Source organism: Phyllostomus discolor, chromosome 6 (genome assembly GCF_004126475.2).
Source record: "Phyllostomus discolor isolate MPI-MPIP mPhyDis1 chromosome 6, mPhyDis1.pri.v3, whole genome shotgun sequence".
NCBI lineage: Eukaryota > Metazoa > Chordata > Mammalia > Chiroptera > Phyllostomidae > Phyllostomus > Phyllostomus discolor.
The window spans coordinates 74,110,286-74,131,854 of record NC_040908.2 but is presented as its reverse complement, the minus strand read 5'-3'; the positions used below and the strand labels follow the sequence as shown (position 1 = coordinate 74,131,854).

The 21,569-nt window shown below is 37.5% G+C and overlaps 1 protein-coding gene across 1 annotated transcript in view; it reads left to right on the top strand.

The window, feature by feature from the left end:
- The window catches only part of SLC9A2 (solute carrier family 9 member A2), a 105,378-nt gene that overhangs the window by 41,253 nt on the left and 42,556 nt on the right, over positions 1-21,569 (top strand). The window contains exon 3 of the mRNA XM_028516645.2: positions 3,006-3,256. Within this exon, the coding sequence (XP_028372446.1) occupies positions 3,006-3,256 (251 nt within the window). The remainder of the gene's footprint in view (positions 1-3,005; positions 3,257-21,569) is intronic.

The following is a 21,569-nucleotide window of genomic DNA, read 5'->3' as shown; positions in this document are numbered from 1 at the left end:
TGAATTATTGAACATTTTAAATCTGAATTCAAAACAGATAATTTCTAACTTTAGTATCAATAAGTGTTTTAAAAATATAATAATGAGTGGAAATATTTGAAAGTACGCAGCTGTCAAATGAGCCCATTACAGAAGTTAGCAAATAGACATCACTGGCATTTCAGTCTTCTAAAAATACAGGTGTCAACTGAGGTCCGCTTTGCACAGACAAACTTGAGACATAACTATAGTACAAGTGCATATACATTTACAGATATAAATTATAATTCCAAAAGCATTTTTCTGTATAGATTGCCTTGTGGTGAAATTAAAGGATTTAACTGAAGTAAAGGGAGTTGTGGCCAGTGGTAATAAAAAGAACTTGATCTTTTTCTGACCACTAGGTCTCAAGTTTGGTGTCAAACAGGTGGGAAGATATGGAAAGCTTTCTGGTTGTCAAGGGAATGTCTCTACCTAAGATATTTCCTTGTAACTTTACCCTGGAATCTGAATCAGTAGAATGATCAAACTGGAGCTTCTGACAAGTGTTTCTAGAGTGAAGTGCCTGTGCCTCAGCTCTACTCTTTGCAAAACCTACAGGACTATGAAAAACAGAATATACGTTGGATAGATTTGCTGGATTGAGCTGCCAGGAAAGTGGCTCTGAAGAGAGTATGACTGTATGTCAGTCACTCCTTCTTTTGAAGGAAGGGCTCACCAATCAGCTGGATGGGATGGGATGAGGCAATGAGAGATAGGAGAAGGAGACATGGGTTCTGTGCAGAGGGAATTTCTAATTTTGTTTGGAAATGAGGTAGACACTCAAGAAGCCCTGAGAACACAAGATGGCATATCAGCAGACAATGAATGGGTTGGGAGGTCTTTATGTTGCCAAGGGACAGAGAAAAGGGTGAGTTGCAAGAGCTATGGGAGTCCGTCCAGGCTCTTGAGAGGAAGAGCAGCTTCAGCTGGGCCATGAAAGACAGATAAAGGCTGCCTAGATTTAGGGGCTGGGTTTCTACTAAGAGAAACCACAGGAAGAAAACCAGAGATGAATAAGCATGGCATGTTTTGTGGAATGGTGATGAGACCCTCTCCCAGACTTAAAGGGTGTTGGAAAGCATTTTTTTAAAAAGATGTGTCAGGTGTGTGGAGCTTTCCAAAATCAGGCAGTCAAAGAATTTAAACTTAAGAGTGGAAAATGGGATGGCAGAATTTAGAGAAAGTGAGTCTTGTGGTAGCAGGAGGGGCATTAGAGAACAGAGAGCTGTGATTTTCTGCTGCAGGTGGGAGGCAGGGAGGGGAGAGAATTGCAGTGCCCAAGTGCCAGATATCTGTCTGGATCCTCAGGCAGCAGGTGACCATCACCTCCTGGCTCTTGCTGCTTGGAGGGAAGGAGTATAAATAGTACATCTCTGATCCTCTCACAGGAAGCAATTGTGGCTTGTTGATGCTGATAAAATCCAATGTGTATGGAAGGCCTCTGGTTAAAGTAGAGAGCAGCTGCTACTTGAAGCCAGTTTCTTTTCTGGAAAATGATGATACATATCTTCAAGATACTTAAGTCCTCAGGAGAGCGAGTTACTTTTTTCTTCTCTTATTCAAGTCATCTCTTGGTAGTACTTTACCAAATGCTTTGAGTGTTACACCAACAATTGGGAAAAAAAGAAAAGCTCACTGCTTTCTAAGTATTAATCCAGTTTTTTTCCAAAACCAACAGAAATTTATTGTCATCTACTAGGCAGCATGGAACAAATAAATCATAACAAGGTGTGATGCTTGACTACAAGGAGTTTGTGATCCAGTAGAAAAGAATGAAAAAAAAACACCCCACAAAACCTGCAATGTGGTAGCTATAAAGGATCACTGGTGAGGTAGGAAAAAATGAAATGGATTTTCTCCAGGACACACTGGTTACCAGGGAGATTCTGACTCATTCTCCCATGGATGACACACAAAAGACTTACCCAATAAGTCAGGAGTCCTGAGTTCTGGTATTGCACCTGATGTATTATGTGACTGTGGGTGAGTAGGCTCAATTTTGAGTTTCTCACAACCCAAGTAAGAAGGTAGCATGGCCTATACTCTAAAAGGCCTGTGTCCCCAGTATCTTGCCATCCAGTTTCCATGGAGATTCTGGCTGTAAATGTCACTGCAAAATAAGTAGGGTACCTATTTGGCTTGTTTTTTACTTTCTGGTTTGTGGAAGAAGTGGTAGGGTGCAAGCCGTCACTTCACATTTCAGTTGGCTTAGTGGCCCTCAGAAATGTGTTTAAAGCATTTTACTCAGCAGATGTGAAGTGTCTAGCACTTTGAAGCTTTAATTAAACTAAAACTATGTAATGACTATAGAATTTTGAGAAACCAAGCAACAGTACAGTCTCATCACTTTAGATGCACAAAATACATATAGTTATTGCACACGCACATATGCACACATGTGCACACACACCACACAGGTTGTGACCTCTTTGAGAAAGTTCCTTTGGGTCTCAATGATATGTCAGATATGTATGTGTGGGCAGGGAGAGGAGGAGGAGTTAGGAGGGAGGCCTTTGGTGTTCTGGGAGGAGGGCGTCCTTAGGTAGGTCACCTGTACTGATGGGTGGGTTCTTCCATGGCATTGCTCCACAATTGGTTCTTCAAAGGTAACTAAGTTCACAGCAGCAGCCACAGGCAGCAGTAATACAAGTAGGGTGTGTTGGATGGCAACCAACTGATTCAAAAGAATCTTCTAGATGGTATCTGAAAATAGTGTTTTAGGAGTAAATTGGGCAATAATGTTGAAGTCTTCTCTCAGTCACTTATAGAAAAAGTTTTCCTGACAATATTCTGTTCTGAAAGCCTTTTTTAAAAGCTATTAACTATAATATTAAAATAAATAAATACACAGTCTTTGCTATTAACTATCCACTTTGTACACAGAAGAAATGTCCTTTCTAGAAGGATAGGTGGAGTGTTCTATGGCCACAGTGATGATGATAAGTGGGTAGGAGTCTTGACAGTGCACTCTCTTTCTCTGGCAGGTCCTGTACAACTTGTTCAAGTCTTTCTGCCTGATGAAAACCATTGAGACCATTGACATATTTGCTGGGATCGCCAACTTCTTTGTTGTAGGGATTGGTGGCATATTGATTGGCATCTTCCTGGGATTTATAGCGGCATTTACGACTCGGTTTACACATAACATACGGGTGATTGAGCCACTCTTTGTCTTCCTGTACAGTTATTTGTCCTATATTACAGCAGAAATGTTTCACCTCTCAGGTATCATGGCGTAAGTATTTAATTCTTTGTTAAAAGCAAATAATGATGACATTTCACTAAATTTATGTGTTCTAAGTAAACATGTTAAATAAGTTATATAAAAGTAGGTTTAATTACATTTTTATATTTTTATTTTATTAATTTATTAATTTTTAATTGTTTTATTGTTGTTCAATTACAGTTGTCTGCATTTATCCTCCACCACTTCCCCCACCACCCCAGCCAACCCCCCTCCCTCCTCTGATTCCACCCCCTCCCCTTGGTTTTGTCCATGTGACCTTTATAGTTGTTCCTGATAACTCTTCCCACTCCTCCCCCCCCCAGCCCCCATTATCCCCTCCCACCTCCCCTCTGGTTTCTGTCAGGTTGTCCTTAATTTCAATGGCTCTGGTTATATTTTGCTTGCTTGTTTGTTTTGTTGATTAGGTTCCACTTAAAGGTGAGATCATATGGTATTTGTCTTTTACCGCCTGTCTTATTGTACTTAGGATAATGCTCTCCAGTTCCATCCATGCTGTTGCAAAGGGCAGGAGCTCCTTCTTTCTTTCTGCTGTGTACTATTCTATTGTGTAAATGTACCACAGTTTTTTGATCCACTCATTTACTGATGAGCACTTAGGTTGCTTCCAGCACTTAGCCATTGTAAATTGTGCTGCTATGAACATTGGGGTGCATAGATTCTTATGGATTGATGTTTCAGGGTTCTTAAGATATAATCCCAACAGTGGAATTGCCAGGTCAAAAGGCAGTTCCATTTTTAGTTTTCTGAGGAAACTCCATACTGTTTTCCACAGTGGCTGCACCAGTCTGCATTCCCACCAACAGTGCACTGTGGTTCCCTTTTCTCTGCATCGTCACCAGCACTTTTTGATTTGTTTATGATGGCCATTCTGACTGGTGTGAGTTGGTATCTCATTGTGGTTTTGATTTGCATCTCTCTGATGGCTAGTGATGCTGAGCATCTTTTCATATGTCTCTGGGCCCTCTATGTGTCCTCATTGGAGAAGTGTTTGTTCAGGTCCTTTGCCTGGTACTGGCATCAGAACAGACACATAGATCAATGGAACAAAGCAGAGAGCCCAGAAATAATCTCAACTCTCTATGGTCAATTAATATTTGACAAAGGGGAAAGAAGCATAAAATGGAGTAAAAATTGTGTCTTCAACAAACGGTGTTGGGAGAACTGGACAGCTACTTGTAAAAAAATGAAACTCTATCATCAATTTACACCATACACAAAAATAAATTCAAGGTGGATAAAAGATTTAAATATAAGCCATGATACCATTCAAGTCTTAGAGGAGAACATAGGCAGGACAATCTGAGATATGCCATGCAGCAATAGAGCAAGGGACATAAAGGAAAGAGGAAATAAATGAGACCTCATCAAAATAAAAAGCTTCTTCATGGCTAAAGAAAACAGCATTAAAATGAAAAGAGACCCAAGTGTATGGGAAAACATATTTGCCAATGAAACCTTGGACAAGGGTTTAATCTTTAAAATATATAAAGAACTCACATGAATCCACTCCAGGAAGGAAAACAACCCAATTAATTATTTTCTTTTAAGAACAACTAAAAATAGCTTTTTATTACTCTGTTTCAAAGAAATGAAAACATACATCAGCTAGATTTATGCAGAAGCAGTTTGGTATTAGATGGAAGACTACTTAAATGTTGCCTGTTGGGTCTCATAAGAAATATGGTAATACAACTGTTGGGGTTGACTGCCAGGTACCAAGAATTTTCTGAGTTGATGTGCATTTAGTGATGTCCATGTGTTAGAACAATGCTCTAAACTTATTGCAACAAAGTTGGATCACCTAAACTATATTTGGAGTTCTGGTAATGTTTATGTGAATCCATTTGAATAATTTAGTAGTAGAAAATCTTCATTCTGGGTGATAGATTTTATTTTAATTAATAGCTTAATGCCATTCATAGCAATATTTAATGCATAAGACATGAATCATGTAATTTTAATTTAGCTTTTTAAATAAAGAGGATAGTTGTAAAGCAGGAAACATAAAGGCAAGAAATTACTTCCTATTAAAGATACAGTTAGTGTATCATTCATTAATTGATTCAGAAGGATGTTCTCAAAAGGTTTCACAAGCTGACTGAAGACTTGTGGTGTTCGGATCCAGTGTTAGCCTTTGGAGGGTCACTTTGAAGGAGGCTACTCATTGAGTGTGGATGTTTTTGTAGCTTCCAAAAATAAGCCTAGTATAGTGTTTTCACACCCAGCATGGTGTCAGTGAGAAATACTTAATAATGCAATGCCTTTAAATATTTATATTTTGACAAACATTTATTTACAGCTTAATATATGCTAGACTCTATGCAAAGGCCTCTATACTTTTTCAGAGTTTTGCTGTTGTAAACATAGGTCTAGTTCTGGAAGTTTTCTCTTACAGATTTAGGTAATGCTTTGTTTAAGGACTATTTTGTTTTCTGCCTCTTATTACACTTTTTTGTCAGATGCAGATGAAATTTATGGTGGAGAAAGTCAAGTGCTTCTGTACAAGGAGATGAACCCAATGATAATGATAGTCATAAATCAAAGAGTTGGGTGGTTTTCTGTTTCACAGAGAACCTAAATAAAGCAACATATTAATCCAGTTTCACCCAGTAATGCAATGTTCAGCATCTTCCTGGTTGCTATTCATATCATTTGTATGACTTCCAGTTTCCTCACTCTTTTTTGACCAGTGTCATTGAAAGGGTATAACACCCTAGTTATCAGGTTCCTAAAAAATGATGGGGTGGGGCTTGTGTCTAGTTTCCCAGCAGTAATCTAGCAACAATTTGTGTTGACTAGAACCTTGGCTATATTTCTATGATATGCATATTTAAATGTCATAGAGCACCCACACAGTTCTCTAAATATGCTTTTCAATTTCCTTGATGTTCAAGGGCAGGAATTGGGATAGAGCAATCCAGTATATTGGGACAGTTGGAGTATTGGATGAGGTTTGTGTCCTGGTGCATCTCTGCTTGGAAATGACTATGAGGCCCAGAGGTTGGAAGGCTAGTTCTACAAGTCCTGATCTCCTGTGAAGATGGGCTCATGGGTTTACTTGCTCTGGGAAATGGGAAACCAGAGCAAATAAAGCCACATATTCCTGGTAACTAGCACAAGTCATTCTCTACTGTAGTTTGTTGTTGGATGAAAAACATTACTTTCGTTTTCCACTTCAAAGTAAACATTTATTTTACAACTTAGTGTACAGAAAAGTCCTTTATCACATTTAAACTACTGTTGTGATTGTACATTGTGAATTGAATAATAAACTGATCATAAAGTAAGACATCACAGGAGATTTAAACAGTTTTGGATCTAGAATTCCATTCACACCCATGTTGCAGAGTGTGCTAAGTGACACCCTGTTTTCTTTTTTAAATTCTTATTATTTATTTATATTTTTATTGAGACATAATTGGCATATAGCATTGTCTATGTGTAAGGTGTACAGTGTGTTGATTTGATATATTTCTATATTGTAGTATGACTACTTATAAAGTTATTTTATTTATTTAAAAAATTTAAATTGTTTTATTGTTGTTCAATTACAGTTGTCTGCATTTATCCTCCACCACTTCCCCCACCACCCCAGCCAACCCCCCTCCCTCCTCTGATTCCACCCCCTCCCCTTGGTTTTGTCCATGTGACCTTTATAGTTGTTCCTGATAACTCTTCCCACTCCTCCCCCCCCCAGCCCCCATTATCCCCTCCCACCTCCCCTCTGGTTTCTGTCAGGTTGTCCTTAATTTCAATGGCTCTGGTTATATTTTGCTTGCTTGTTTGTTTTGTTGATTAGGTTCCACTTAAAGGTGAGATCATATGGTATTTGTCTTTTACCGCCTGTCTTATTGTACTTAGGATAATGCTCTCCAGTTCCATCCATGCTGTTGCAAAGGGCAGGAGCTCCTTCTTTCTTTCTGCTGTGTACTATTCTATTGTGTAAATGTACCACAGTTTTTTGATCCACTCATTTACTGATGAGCACTTAGGTTGCTTCCAGCACTTAGCCATTGTAAATTGTGCTGCTATGAACATTGGGGTGCATAGATTCTTATGGATTGGTGTTTCAGGGTTCTTAAGATATAATCCCAACAGTGGAATTGCCAGGTCAAAAGGCAGTTCCATTTTTAGTTTTCTGAGGAAACTCCATACTGTTTTCCACAGTGGCTGCACCAGTCTGCATTCCCACCAACAGTGCACTGTGGTTCCCTTTTCTCTGCATCGTCACCAGCACTTTTTGATTTGTTTATGATGGCCATTCTGACTGGTGTGAGTTGGTATCTCATTGTGGTTTTGATTTGCATCTCTCTGATGGCTAGTGATGCTGAGCATCTTTTCATATGTCTCTGGGCCCTCTATGTGTCCTCGTTGGAGAAGCGTGTTCAAGTCCTTTGCCCATTTTTTAATTGGGTTGTTTATCTTCCTGGAGTGGAGTCACGTGAGGTCTTTATATATTTTGGAGATCAAACCCTTGTCCGAGGTACCATTGGCAAATGTGTTTTCCCATATAGTTGGTTCTCTTTTCATTTTAATGCTGTTTTCTTTAGCCATGCAGGAGCTTTTTAATTTCATGAGGTCCCACTTCTTTATTGTTTCCTTTACGTCCCTTGCTTTAGGGAACATGTCAGTGAAGATATTGCTGCGTGGAATGTCTGAGATTTCCCTGCCTATGACCTTCTCTAGGACTTTTATGGTGTCACGACTTATATTTAAGCCTTTTATCCACCTTGAATTCATTTTTTGTATGGTAAGTTGGTGATTGTTTCATTTTTATGCTTGTTGCTGTCCAGATCTCCCAACACCATTTATTGAAGACACAATTTTTACTCCATTTTATGCTTCTTCCTCCTTTGTCAAATATTTATTGACCATAGAGACCTGGGTGTATTTCTGGGCTCTCTATTCTGTTCCATTTGTCTATCTGTCTGTTCTTATGCCAGTACCAGGCTGTTTTGATTATAGTGGGCATGTAATACAATTTAATATCAGGTATTGTGATCCCTCCTACTTTGTTCTTCTTTCTCAAAATTGCTGCAGCTCTTTGGGGATGTTTATGGTGCCATATGAATTTCTGAAATGTTTGTTATATGTCTATGAAGTATGTCATTGGTACTTTAACAGGGATTGCATTGAGTCTATAAATAGCTTTGGGTAGTATGGACATTTTGATGATGTTAATTCTTCTAATCCATGAGCATGCCACATGCTTCTATTTGTTTGTGTTTTCCTTAATTTCTTTCTTAGTGTTGAGTAGTTTTCTGAGTACAGATCTTTTACATCCTTGGTTAGGTTTATTCCTAGGTACTTTATTTTTCTTGTTTCTATATCAAATGGGATTTTTTCCTGATTTCTGTTTCTAATATTTCAGTGGTGGTGTACAAAAATTCCTTTGATTTCTAAATATTGATTTTGTATCCAGCTGTTTTGCCAAATTTACTTATTAGGTCGAGTAGTTTTTTGGTGGAGTCTGTAGGATTTTCTGTGCACACTATCATGTACATAGAATACTGTCATCTGCAAACAATGACAGTTTTGTTTCCTTCTTTCCAGTACCTTTGGATATTTTTAATTTCTTCTTGTCTGATTGCTATTGCTAGGACTTCCAAAATTATGTTGATAGGAGTGGTGAAAGTGGACATCCTTGTCTTCTTCCTGATCTTAGTAGGAAAGCTTTTAGTTTTTGTCCATTGAGTATGATATTGGCTGTGGGTCTCTAGTATATGGCCTCTATTATATTGAGGAATTCTCCCTCTATTCCCCCTTTGCTGAGTATTTTTATCATAAATGATAAAAACCTTATCAAATGCTTTTTTCCACATCTATTGCTATGATCATGTGATTTTTGTCTTTTATTTTTTATGTAATGTATTAAACTTATGGATTTATGAATATTGTACCACCCTTGCATCCCTGGAATGAATCCCACTTGGTCATGGTGTATGTTCTTTTTAATGTATTGCTGGACATGGTTTGACAATATTTTGTTGAAGATTTTAGGGTCTATGTTTATCAGCAATACTGGCCTGAAGTTTTCTTTCTTTGTTATGTCTTTATCTGGTTTTGGGATTAGGATAATGCTGGCTTCATAAAAAGAGTTTGGGAGTCTTCCATCTTCTTTGATGTTTTGAAATACTCTGTGAAGGATAGGGGTTAGCTCATCCTTAAATGCTTTGTAAAATTCTCCTTTGAAACCATCTGGTCCAGGGCTTTTGCGTGTTGGGAACTTTTTGATTACTGCTTCAATTTCATCAGCTGTTATTATTGGTCTTCAGGTTTTCTGCTTCTTCTTCATACAGTTTTGGAAAATTATATTTTTCTAGAAATTTGTCCATTTACCTAGGTTTTCAAATTTCTTGGCATATGGTTCTTTGTAGTAATTTCTTACAGTCCTTTGTATTTCTGTGGTATCAATTGTAATCCCTCCTCTTTCATTTGTGATTGTGTTTATTTGGGTCCTCTCTTTTTTTTTCTTGATGAGCCTGCTTAAAGGCTTGTCAATTTTGTTTATCTTTACAAAGAACCAGCTCCTGGATTTATTAATCCTTTGAATTTTTTTTTATTCTTTATGTCATTTACTTCTGCTCTGATCTTGGTTATTTCCTTCCTGTTAGTTCCTCTGGGCTGTCTTTGTTGTTCCTGAAGTTCTTGTAGGTAAAAGGTTAGGTTGTTTATTTGAAATGTTTCTATCTTTTTTAGGTTGCCCTGTATCACTATGAACTTCCCTCTCAGGACTGCCTTTGCTGGGAACACCCTGTTTTCTAATGTGGGATAATTAGTATACTATTTCAAATTTAACCATAGGTAATATGTGCGTATGGTATAAATCATAGATGTGCCTGCCCCCCCTGTGAAAAGCACATTGTGTGCACTTCCCAGTATAATTACTTTACTTACCTTGGGACATTGGAGTAGGGAATCCAGCATAATACACTTAAAATTACATATCATGTACACGTCTTTATAGAACTAGTAACTTTTCCACACTTGAATTGTACTGGGTTTAGAAATTCCTATTATACTTCTTGCTAATTGCACTTTCTTTTTCAATTTACAAACACATTTTAAGGTTAATGGGAATGAAGGCATGTGACATGCTGTGCTGAGCATGCTCAGTAATTTCCATTTTTTGCTTAAGAGGAATGTTCAGCCATATAGAAAGGAGAATGGGCCAAAGGGTTAGACAATTAGTGAGCTGAGAAAAAGATCAATATGCCTCTCTCAGAATTTGTAAAATGTGGAGTTGTGAAACTTGTTCTACCTGAGTTTTATCTGCTGTCCTCTCTCCCTCTCTCCTGTACCTTTTCCATCCATCTCCCTTTCCTCTCCCTTCCTCTTCTGATTGCCTTGCAGATTCTGGATCCCCTTGTGCCTAAGCTTTGGTGGACTCTTGAGGAGTCTTTTCTAGAATGAAATCATTTGCGTAGGTAGTTAATACAAAAGTCTAGTAAGAAACATCCTTTATGTAACAGAAGATGTGGGCCTGGATTCAAAAATGCAATCAGCCTTTCAGGTAAGGAAGCATTGGGCAGGATTTCAGCATTTAATTACTTTGGAAAGATTTTGGAAGTAGTGTACCTCTAGCATTCACAAAGCATATCACTATGGTTATTTTTGTGTGTGTGTGTCATGAAATTATGGTTTGATATGATTTTCAGTGACAAAAAATAAATTATACAAGGTGGAATTATAGCAGTCTTCTCTTTTTCTGTCTTATAAGTTATTTGGAGAGCTGACTTGTGGGTATTCTTAAGTTTGGTTTCCCCTTTGTGGTATCTTCTAATAATTTGGAACCTAATTGAATGCTAAGGAATTATTTATATGTCATGTCTCCTTGTGTGTTTAGGAGGGCTTTAGTAGCAAACACCAAGAGAGTAGATGAAACTTCATTTTCTAATATATTCCTGCTCATTTCTATACTGCAATAAGTTTTGCAGTTGGGAAAGTGTGTGTGTATGGGTGTGTGTGTGTTTCATAATGCATTTCTACAACACTGGAGTTAAAGTTAAGGGAAAGTATTTATAGTCTCCCGAACAAGAAATTTCACATCTAATGGCATTGGGCATCTTTGAATATCATAGCACTATAGTAGGGGATATAGAGGTAGCTAAATATTTATTGATTTTAGAAATTCATGTCTTGTCTCATGTTTTTGGCTTTATTCAGAAAAATAATCAGAAATAGAATACTAGTGATTGCCAATTGTTCTTTCTTTACCCAAGGACACCAACAGATACCTACAGTGATTCCTGCACTCAGACACATAACACAGTGAACTGAAGTGAGACTTTCTTTCCCTCTGTGGAAATTCAGGCTTTTTTCTGGTCCTTGCCTTGTACCCTTAACATCCCTCTGTGCTCCAGTCAATGGAACCACTGAACACATTGTCCTGAAGAGAGAAATGTTTGGTTTCTACACAAGCTTGCAGCCTGCCTGTGGAGGAAATGCTGATTTTTCTTTGATGTGCTCCAGGAATTTCAAAAAAATGACTAATGCATCTTCAGATAGGAGAGTGGGCATTGATATTACTTAGTTTTGTTTTTATTGATTAATAATTCCTTAGTGTTCCTCCCTTGAGGGCACTTAAAATATATTCTATTTGCTGTTTCAATTACTCTAGAATAATTACAAAGAAATAAATGGTAATTATTAGTCTCATGTTATGAATGACTAAATTGAGGCTTAGGTAGTCAGAAACAGAGCTGGAGGGTGATACGTAAAACCTGGGTTTCCACTTATCAGGCCAGTAGAGTATATGTCCTAGTATCCACTTTATAAATCAAAACAAGAACATTTTAATGAATTTTTAACGTGAAAATTCAACAGGAATTTCCAAGGTCATAGGCCCAGTAATTGTGCTCTGAGCAGGCTGAGCTGGCTGTGCTGATTCAGTCAGTCACTTGTCACTGCTGAAAAGGTGAAGAACATTTTCTTTCTTCTTTCTTTGTGTAAGTCAGCAGTAAACATCTACTTAAAACTTTGAGAAAACTAGGAAAGCATGCCTTTGCTTTTAATTTTGAAACCTCTACCCTCGTTTCCCTTGTTATGCCCAGCATTTGTAGCATTTAAGAGACCATCTATTCAAGATACAGTCACATGAAATCATAGCTTTATGCCCCAGATTATTCATTATTACAGAATGTTCAAGTGTACTGGTGTTCTCCAAAAAGAACACGTGATAATGCAGGGCATCCATAAAACATACACAAAGCATCATATGTATGCATGCATATATATGTACATATGAGTAAGATAGGTTTCTTTTATTCATTTTTCATAGACCAGTCTCATGTTTGCTGAATATTTTTCTTAATGTAGGACTGTGACATGGAGCTTCAACAAACTAATCAGATAATGCAACCTGTATTAATACACACTCCCTGGTCTGTCTTCCATGCAAATCCAATTGATCTTAAAGCCTCTCTAAATGGAGGACAAACAGACCACATCAGCTTATTTCTAGTTTGAACTTTTAAACTTCAAATTCACCCCCATTCCAACATCCACACCATCCCCTGTATACACACAACAATTTTTTTAGAAAGACTGAGCCATTTCTAAAGACTGAGTCATTAAAGACTGAGTCAATTGCATAAGAATTTATTAATCCTCTAGCCAGTGCTTCAAAATAGCTGTTGGCCTCCCAACAAAAATCTTATGACTACCCCAAAACCAAATACAAATTTTAAATGGTGGTGGAGAAACAGTTAGTAAATAAGTCAGGAAATTAGTAAATATTGGGAAAACAAATTATTACTTCTTCAATTTTCTGGATACCTTTAGGAATAAAGTAAAAAACAAAGAAATAAAAAAATGATTATTATTATTTTCATAATGACTCACATATTTTTATTTGCCTTTATATAATTTTTTTCCTGAACTAAACTGCAAGATAAATGACAGGAGGAAATTTGAAATTATAAACCTTTTTTTTCAAGCTTTATTGAAATAAAATATAACATTGTATAAGAAAGAAGATGGCTGTAGAGTAGGTAGAAGCTGCTATCAGCCCCAAACCACATTTACAGCTAAATTTTAGATTAATCAACCTGAAAAACCAATTGAAGAACAGCTAATCTGAAATATTATAACCAAAGGTTACAGAAGAAGCCACATGGAAACTGGTAAGAAGGACAGAGACACAGAAAGGGATAGACACCCTTGCCTCAGGTACAGCAGCCACTGAGAAGCCAGAGGGATATCACAGCTACAAAACTTCCTCCCCCTAGGAGGATGGGGTCTCAAATCCATGCAGGGATCCACAGCCCATAGCAACAGAGACAAGAAGTGGAGCCTGCATAGCATGTGGTGGTGAAAATCAGTGGGGTGTCAGTCTACATGGGAGACTCTGACCAAAACCACACAGGGACAAGCACTCTCTAGTGTTACAACACCAGCCTGGGAAGTTCACAGTCCAGACTCCAACCACTGGCAAGGCCACACTGCCATACTCCGTTCCTGTGAAAGAGTCTGCTGGCTACACCCAGCAGTGACTCTAAGGGGCCTTCTATTTTATGGGGAAGCTTTTGATGGAGACCCGGTGACTAAACTCTGTGGTTTGGGAAGGAGGACAAGTCTCCCTGACCTCCAGTGCACAGCCAGCACCCCTCCCCGACCTGTTGAGCCACTCAGCCTGCCCCTTTCTGCTGAGTTCTGTGGCACAGGGGAGCTGTACTAGGCTGGAAATTTCAACCTGTCCAGCTGTGTTCAGTAGTGCAGGGGAGTCGCACAGGGATGAGAGTTTCAGCTCTGTCCTGCTGGGTTTGGAGCCCATGCAGAGCTGGGACTTTCAGCCTCACCCTACTGAGATCAGCCAAGTAGAGAGATCTGAGTGCTGCACAGGGCTGAGCTTCAGCCCCATCTTACTTGGTTTTGGGGGGTACGTACAAACCAGAGAGCTGTGCAGAGCTGAGATTTTCAAACTGTGTCTTCTGGGGAAGTTTCTTTTCAGGAGCCAGACAGGAGAGGGATGGGCTGTATGTCTACATTGCAGGGAGGCAAATCCAAGCTTTCCTGTGCATACAGCCCTATAATACCCTGGGAAGGAGAGGAAGTGTCTAGCCCCCTCCTACAGGCTTGCAGGCACCATCCCCAATGGGAAACTGTTTGGATCAGCACTGCCAAGTCCCAGATACCCCTGCAGGGTGCAGTTCCCTGTGGGGAAAGGAGAGAGGCTCAGAGTGGGGACATTCAAAGTGTAAGAACTTTAGAGGCTATTGTCTGGGATCACAAAGTTCTTAGCCCCCTCCTGAGGGCTGGGCCTTCATCACACCCAATGGGAGACTTTTGATCCATCCCCCTGACCCTAGGACAGCTGACCTTGCTCTTGCAAAGGGGATGGCTGGCTGTACCCAACATGAACCTTCAGCTATCCCTCCTCTCGGGGGAACTAGAATTGGACTGTGGTGGAAACTGAGGCATTTGGCCTTGAAGCAGAGGCTACTTTCCCCTCATGCAGTATATGACTGCATGATCCCCAAATAGGAGACCCACTAGCCTATTTCAGCTAGCCTGGGCTCATACTGCAGCCTTTCTTTGGAAGGCTCTGGAAGAATACCAGGCAAACTTAGGGGGAAGCAGAGAAGCTAAAAGGCAGAAGCCAGACTCAGGGAACTTTGGTCCTTATACAGAGCTTCCATCAGCTCTAAGGGGGAAGAAGCAGACACTTTTTCACAGATTGGCCCCTCACATGCACATTCAGGTCCAATAAATTCACACACAAACAGTGAATTGTATGGTAGCCCAAACCCAATACACACAATATCTTGCAGCAACTTTTACATGAACCCTAACCAAGCAAAACCAGAACCAGCACAGTCAGTGGTGGGCTTTAGATGATATCAGATCTCAACTCAGCTAGCTATACAACCAGCACACCTACAGGGGCATTCCTGCCAGTTCCACTCCCTGTTGGGAATAGCTCTACCTTGGGGGGCAGTCCCTGCACAGCACACACTGTGATTAAAGTTTACCCTTATAGTCACCCAGCCTGAAGGCTTAACTCCACCCATGAAAGGGCCAGCAGCATTCAAGCTTCAACTGCAACAAGGGTACACATAACCCTCAAGAAGCACTCCTAGAGCCTAGAGCTCAGGTGATCTGGAATATTGTGCCACAGAGCCCAACAATACATCTTCATCATAAAATAATGACAACAAGTTTGGGAGTCATAGCAGATCTACTTAATATATAGAGACAAAGTGGGGAGAAAAAGAAAAATGCCCCAAACAAAAGATCCAGAGAAATTTCTAGAAAAAGAATTAAATGAAATGGAAAAAATGGAAGCAATCAAAATACCAGATGCAGAGTTTTAAAAAATGGTTATAAGGAAGCTAAAAGACCTTAGGGGAAGAATAAATGATCTCAGTGAGAACTTGAACAAAGAAATAGTGAGCATTATAAAGGACACACAAAAAACAGATGAAGAATGCACTAGAAAAAAACATTAGCAGGTTAGATGAAGTTGAGGATCAAATCAGCAAATTGGAAGACAAGATAACAGTAACCACATAAGGAGAGCACAGAAAAGAAAGGGAATTAATGGAAATGAGAAAAGTCTAAATGATCTCTGGGGCAACATGAAGCATAATAACATCTGCATCACAGGGGTACTAGAAGGAGAAGAGAGTGAGCAAAGGATAGAGAACATGTTTGAAGAAATAATGTCAGGAAACTTCCTTAACCTTGGGAAGGAAAAAGTCACACAAGTTCAGGAAGAAAAGAGAGTCCCAAACAAGATGAACCCAAAGAGATCCACAAAAAAAACATCATAATTAAAATGATAAAGGTTAAAGATAAAAATTTTTTAATTTAATATTTATTGTATTTTTTCCATTACCATTTAGACCCCTTACACTCTCTTCCCCCAGCAATCACCACACTATTGCCCATATTCATGAGTCCTTTTTCCTTTTGGGTCACTCACTAACCATCCCCACTTGCTGTTATCTGCTCTTCATCTATGAATCTGTCTCTGTTTTGCTTATTAGATTCCACAAGTGAGTAAAATCATGTGGTATTTGTCTTTTTCTGACTGGCTTATTTCACTTAGCATAATTTTAAAGCCATCAAGAGAGAGACAGTTAGTTATCTACAAGGGAGATCCAAAATGGCTATCAGCTGATTTCTCAACAAAAATACTTCAGGCCAGAAGAGATTGGCATAAAGTATTCAAAGTGTTAAAACACAAGGACATACAACCAAGACTACTCTATCTCTCAATGCTATCATTTAAAATTAAAAGCAAAATAAAGACCTTCCAGACAAAAAAAAAAAAAGCTAAAGATGTTCATTATATCTAAACCAGTATTGCAGAAAATGTTAGAGGGACTGCTTTAAGAAGAAAAAATAGAGAGAGGTACATAGATGTAAAGAATAAGTATGCATCAGTAATAACCTTAAATGTAAATGGATTAAATGCTCAAATCAAAAGACATAAAGGAGCTAATTGCATAAGAAAACATGACCCATATATATGCTGCCTACAAGAAACCCATCTCAGAACAAAAGATACATGCAGGCAAAAGTGCAGGGATGGAAGAAAATACTCCATGCAAATGGAAACAAAAGAAAGCTGAGTTAGCAATACTTAAATCTGAAAAAAAGAGACTGTAAAACAAAGACCATAAAGAGAGACAAAGAAGGCCACTACCTAATACTAAAAGGAATGATCCAACAGGAGGATATAATACTTGTGATCATATATGCACCCCAAATAGAAACACCTAATTATATAAAGAAAATCTTGGTGAACATGAAGGGAGAGCTTAACAGCAATAAAGTCACAGTAGGAAATTTTAACACCCCATTGTTAGCAATGGAAAAATATTCCAGACAAAAAGAAATCAACAAGGATGTAGTGATCTCAAACAACAAACTAGATCAAATTGATTTAATGATATTTACAGAACATTTCCTCCCAAAGCAGCAGAATATACATTCTTCTCAAGTGCACATAAAACATTCTAAAAAATAGACTACATGCTAAGACACAAAATAATTCTTAACAAATTCTAGAATTTTAGAATCACATCAAGCATCTTCTCGAATAACAATGGTATGAAACTATAAATCAACTATAATCAAAGACTAACAAACATTCAAACTCATAGAGGTTAAATAGCATCTTATTAAATAATGAATGGATTAACAATGAGATCAAGGAAGAAATCAAAATCACTTGGAAACAAATGAAAATGAACACACAACAACCCAAAATTTATGGTCCACAACAAAAGCAATCCTGATAGGGAAGTTCATACCATTACAGACCTACCTGAAGAAGCAAGAAAAATCTCAAATAACAATCTAACCCTACACCTAAGGGGACTAGAAAAAGATCAACAAATAGAGCCAACAGTAAGTAGAAGAAAGGAAATACTAAAGATTATAGTGAAAATAAATGGCATAGAGACTAAAAGAACCAATGACAAAAAGATCAATGAGACACAAGAGCTGGTACTTTGAAATGATAAACAACATTGATGAACTTTTAATCAGGCTAATCAAGATAAAAAAAGAGGACCCAAAAAAATAAAGTCAGAAATGAGAGAGGAGAAGTAATAACAGTCATCACAGAAATACAAAAGATTGTAAGAAAACATGAACAACTATATGCCAACACATTGAATAAATGGGGCAAAATGGACAAATTCTTACACACATAAAATATCCCAAAACTGAATGAGGAAGAATCAGAAAACCTGAATATAGCAATTACAACTAATGAAACTAAAGCAGTTAATAAAAAAAAATTTCCAACAAACTAAAGTCTTGGACTGAATGATATCACAGGTGAATTTTACCAAACATTCAAAGAAAAACAAACACCTCTCCTTCTCAAACTATTCCAAAAAGTTCAAGAGGAGGGAAGACTTCCAAACTCTTTATAAAGCCAACATTATCCTAATTTCAAAACCAGATAAAGATATTACAAAGAAAATTATAGGCTAATATTCCTGAAGAACATAGATGCTAAAATCCTCAACAAAATATTAGCCAACCAGATCCAGTAGTATAGTAAAGACATAATGCACCATGATCAAGTCAGATTTATCCTGGGGATGCAAGGTTGGTACAGTATTCACAAATCAATAAATGTGATACTTCATATTAAAATAAAATGTGATACTTTCATTAAAAAATGAAAGATAAAATAACATGATCATGTCAATAGATGCAGAAAAGCATTCAATAAAATTCAGTCTTCATTTATGATAAAAACTTGCAGCAAAGTGGGAATAGAGGGATCATACCTCAACATAATAAAGAACATAGATGAAAAACCTAAAGCCAACAGCTTACTCAATGGGCAAAACCTAAAAGTATTTTCCTTAAGATCAGGAACAAAACAAGGATGTTTGCTTTCACCACTCCTATTCAACATAGTACTGGAAGTCCTAGCCACAGTGATCAGACAAAAGGAAGAAATAAACTGCATCTAAATTGGAATAGAGGAAGTAAAACAGTCATTATTTGTACATGACATTATATTGTACATAGAAAACCCTAAAGACTCCACAAAAAAACTACTAGTAAATACATACATTTGGCAAAGTAGCAGGATACAAAATTCATATTCAGAAATTGGTGGTGATTTTATACACTAATAATGAACTATCAAAAAGAGAAATTAAGAAAACAATCTCATTTACTATTGCAACAAAAAGTTAAGTACCTAGGAATAAATTTAACCAAGGAGGTAAAAGAACTACACTTGGAAACTATAGGACATTGAAGAAATTGAGGAAGATACAAATTAGTAGAAGTACATACCATGTACATGGACTGGACAAATTCACATCATTAAAATATCCATACTACCTAAAGCAATCTATAGATTTAATTCCATTCCTATTAAAACACTGATGGCATATTTCACAGATCTAGAACAAATATTCCAAAAATCTATGTGAAACCCAAAAACACCCCAAATAGCCTCAGCAGTCTTGAGAAAGAAGAACAAAGTTGGAGGTATCATAATACCTGATATCAAACTATATTACAAGGCCATTGCAATCAAAACTGCCTGGTACTAGCATAACAACAGGTATATAGATAAACTGTATAGAAGAGAGGATCCAGAAATAAAACCATGCTTTTATGGTCAATGCATATTTGACAAAGAGGGCAAGAGCATGCAGTATTATAAAACAGACTTTTTCAATAAATGGCATTAGGAAAATTGGACAGGTATATTCAAAAACATGAAACTAGAGCACCAACTTACACCATACCCAAGAAAAAACTCAAAATGAATGAAAGACTTAAATGTAAGTCATGAATCCATAAAAATCCTAGAAGAAAACATTGGCCATAAAATCTTAGACATCTCTTGTAACAGTATTTTTGCTGATATATCTCCTACAGTAGGGCAAGGAAAAGAACAACAACAACAAATGTAAAAAAATGGGACTACATCAAATAAAAAACTTTCTGCACAGCAAAAGAAACCAAAAAAATGAAAATGAAACTCACTGTATGAGAGAACATTTTTGCCAATAATACATCTGATAAGGGGCTAATTTCTAAAACATGTAAGGTACTTATACAACTCAACACCAGGAGGATAATCCAATTAAAATATGGGCAAAGGATCTAAATAAACAGTTCTCCAAAGAGGACATACAAATGGCCAACAGACATATAAAAAAATGCTTAATATCACCAGTCATCCGAGAGATGCAAATTAAAAATCACAATGAGATATTTGCCTCACACCTGCCAGAAGGTTACCATAAATAAATGAACAAACAGCAAGTACTGGCAAGGATGTGGAAAAAAAGAGAACCTTTGGGCACCTTTGGCGGGAATGCAGATTGGGGCACCACTGTGGAAAACAGAGGAAAACAGTTTTCTCAAAAAATTATGAATGGAATGGGAGTAGGGGGGAGAAAACTGTACTTGAACAATGATTAAAATAAAAAAAAAAATTAAAAAAATTATGAATGGAATTGCCTTTTGACCTGGTGATTCCATTTCTGGGAATATATTCTAACAATCCTGAAACATCAGTTCGAAAGAATATATGAACCCTTATGTTAATAGCAGTGTTATTTACAGTAGTCCAGATCTGGAATTATTCCAAGTGCCCATCAGTAGATGAGAGAATAAACAAGCTGTGGTACATTTACACAATGGAGCACTACACAGCCATATAAAAGAAGGAATTTTTACCTTTTGCAATAGCATGTATGGACCTGGAGAACATTATGCTAAATGAAATAAGCCAGTCAGTGAAAGACAAATAACATATGATCTAACTTATATTGGAACCTAATGAACAAAATGGGCTTATAAACAAGGTAGAAATAGAGGCATTGACACATGGAACAGACTGACAGTTGTCAGAGGGGCGAGGGACAGAATGAAAGAAGGTGAAGGGATTAGCCAAAGAACAGATATGCATAACCCATTGACACATTCAACAGTGTGGTGATGGTTAGAGGGATGAGGGTCAAGGGCATGAGAGAGGTAGGCAAAGGGGGGAAATTGAGACATCTGTAATAGTGTAAACAACAAAATAAAGTAAATAAATATAACATTGTATAAGTTCAAGGTGTACAACACCATATATATCAAAATAACTACCACAAATTTGTTAACATATTCATTACCTCACATAGTTACCATTTTTTGTTTTTGTCAGAAGTTTTAAGATTCACTGTCTTAGAAACTTTTAAGTTTACAAGTATTGTTAATATACCATGCCATATGTTAGATCCCATAACTGATTCATCTTATACTTGGAAGTTTGTGTTTTGGACCACCGTCACCTATTTCTCTATGTCCTCCTCTCACTGCCCATGGCAACCACCAATCTACTCTGTTTCAATAACTTTGGTTTCTTTAGATTTCATATATAAGTGAGATTATTTTTCCCCATTGATAGTAATCATGTTCTTTATAAAAACATTTATTTGAGAGCAAGGAATGTCTGAAAGCAAGGGAGGAATAACAAAAGAAAAGGTGGAGGTGTCTTCTGAGGTAGCTTTTGATTATTAAGAAGTTAGTATATAGCCACCATGAGAAAAGAAATAATAATACCCAACATCCACATTTAGAGGATTTGATATAATCATCTTCAGACCCTGGCAGTGGTGTGGGACTCTCCCGGTAGAAAAGTTGTCACTCCTGTAGGAATGAGCAGAGTCCTTTAAAACAGATTCTCGGGGTTTGGGTATTTTATTTTTGTCAGAAACTGAAATTGCACACTTATACAATATTTACTATTTAAAATAATATTTTCCTGTGTTATCTTTTTAAAGGTAAAACAATATTTTAAAATGTTCTTTTAATTTTT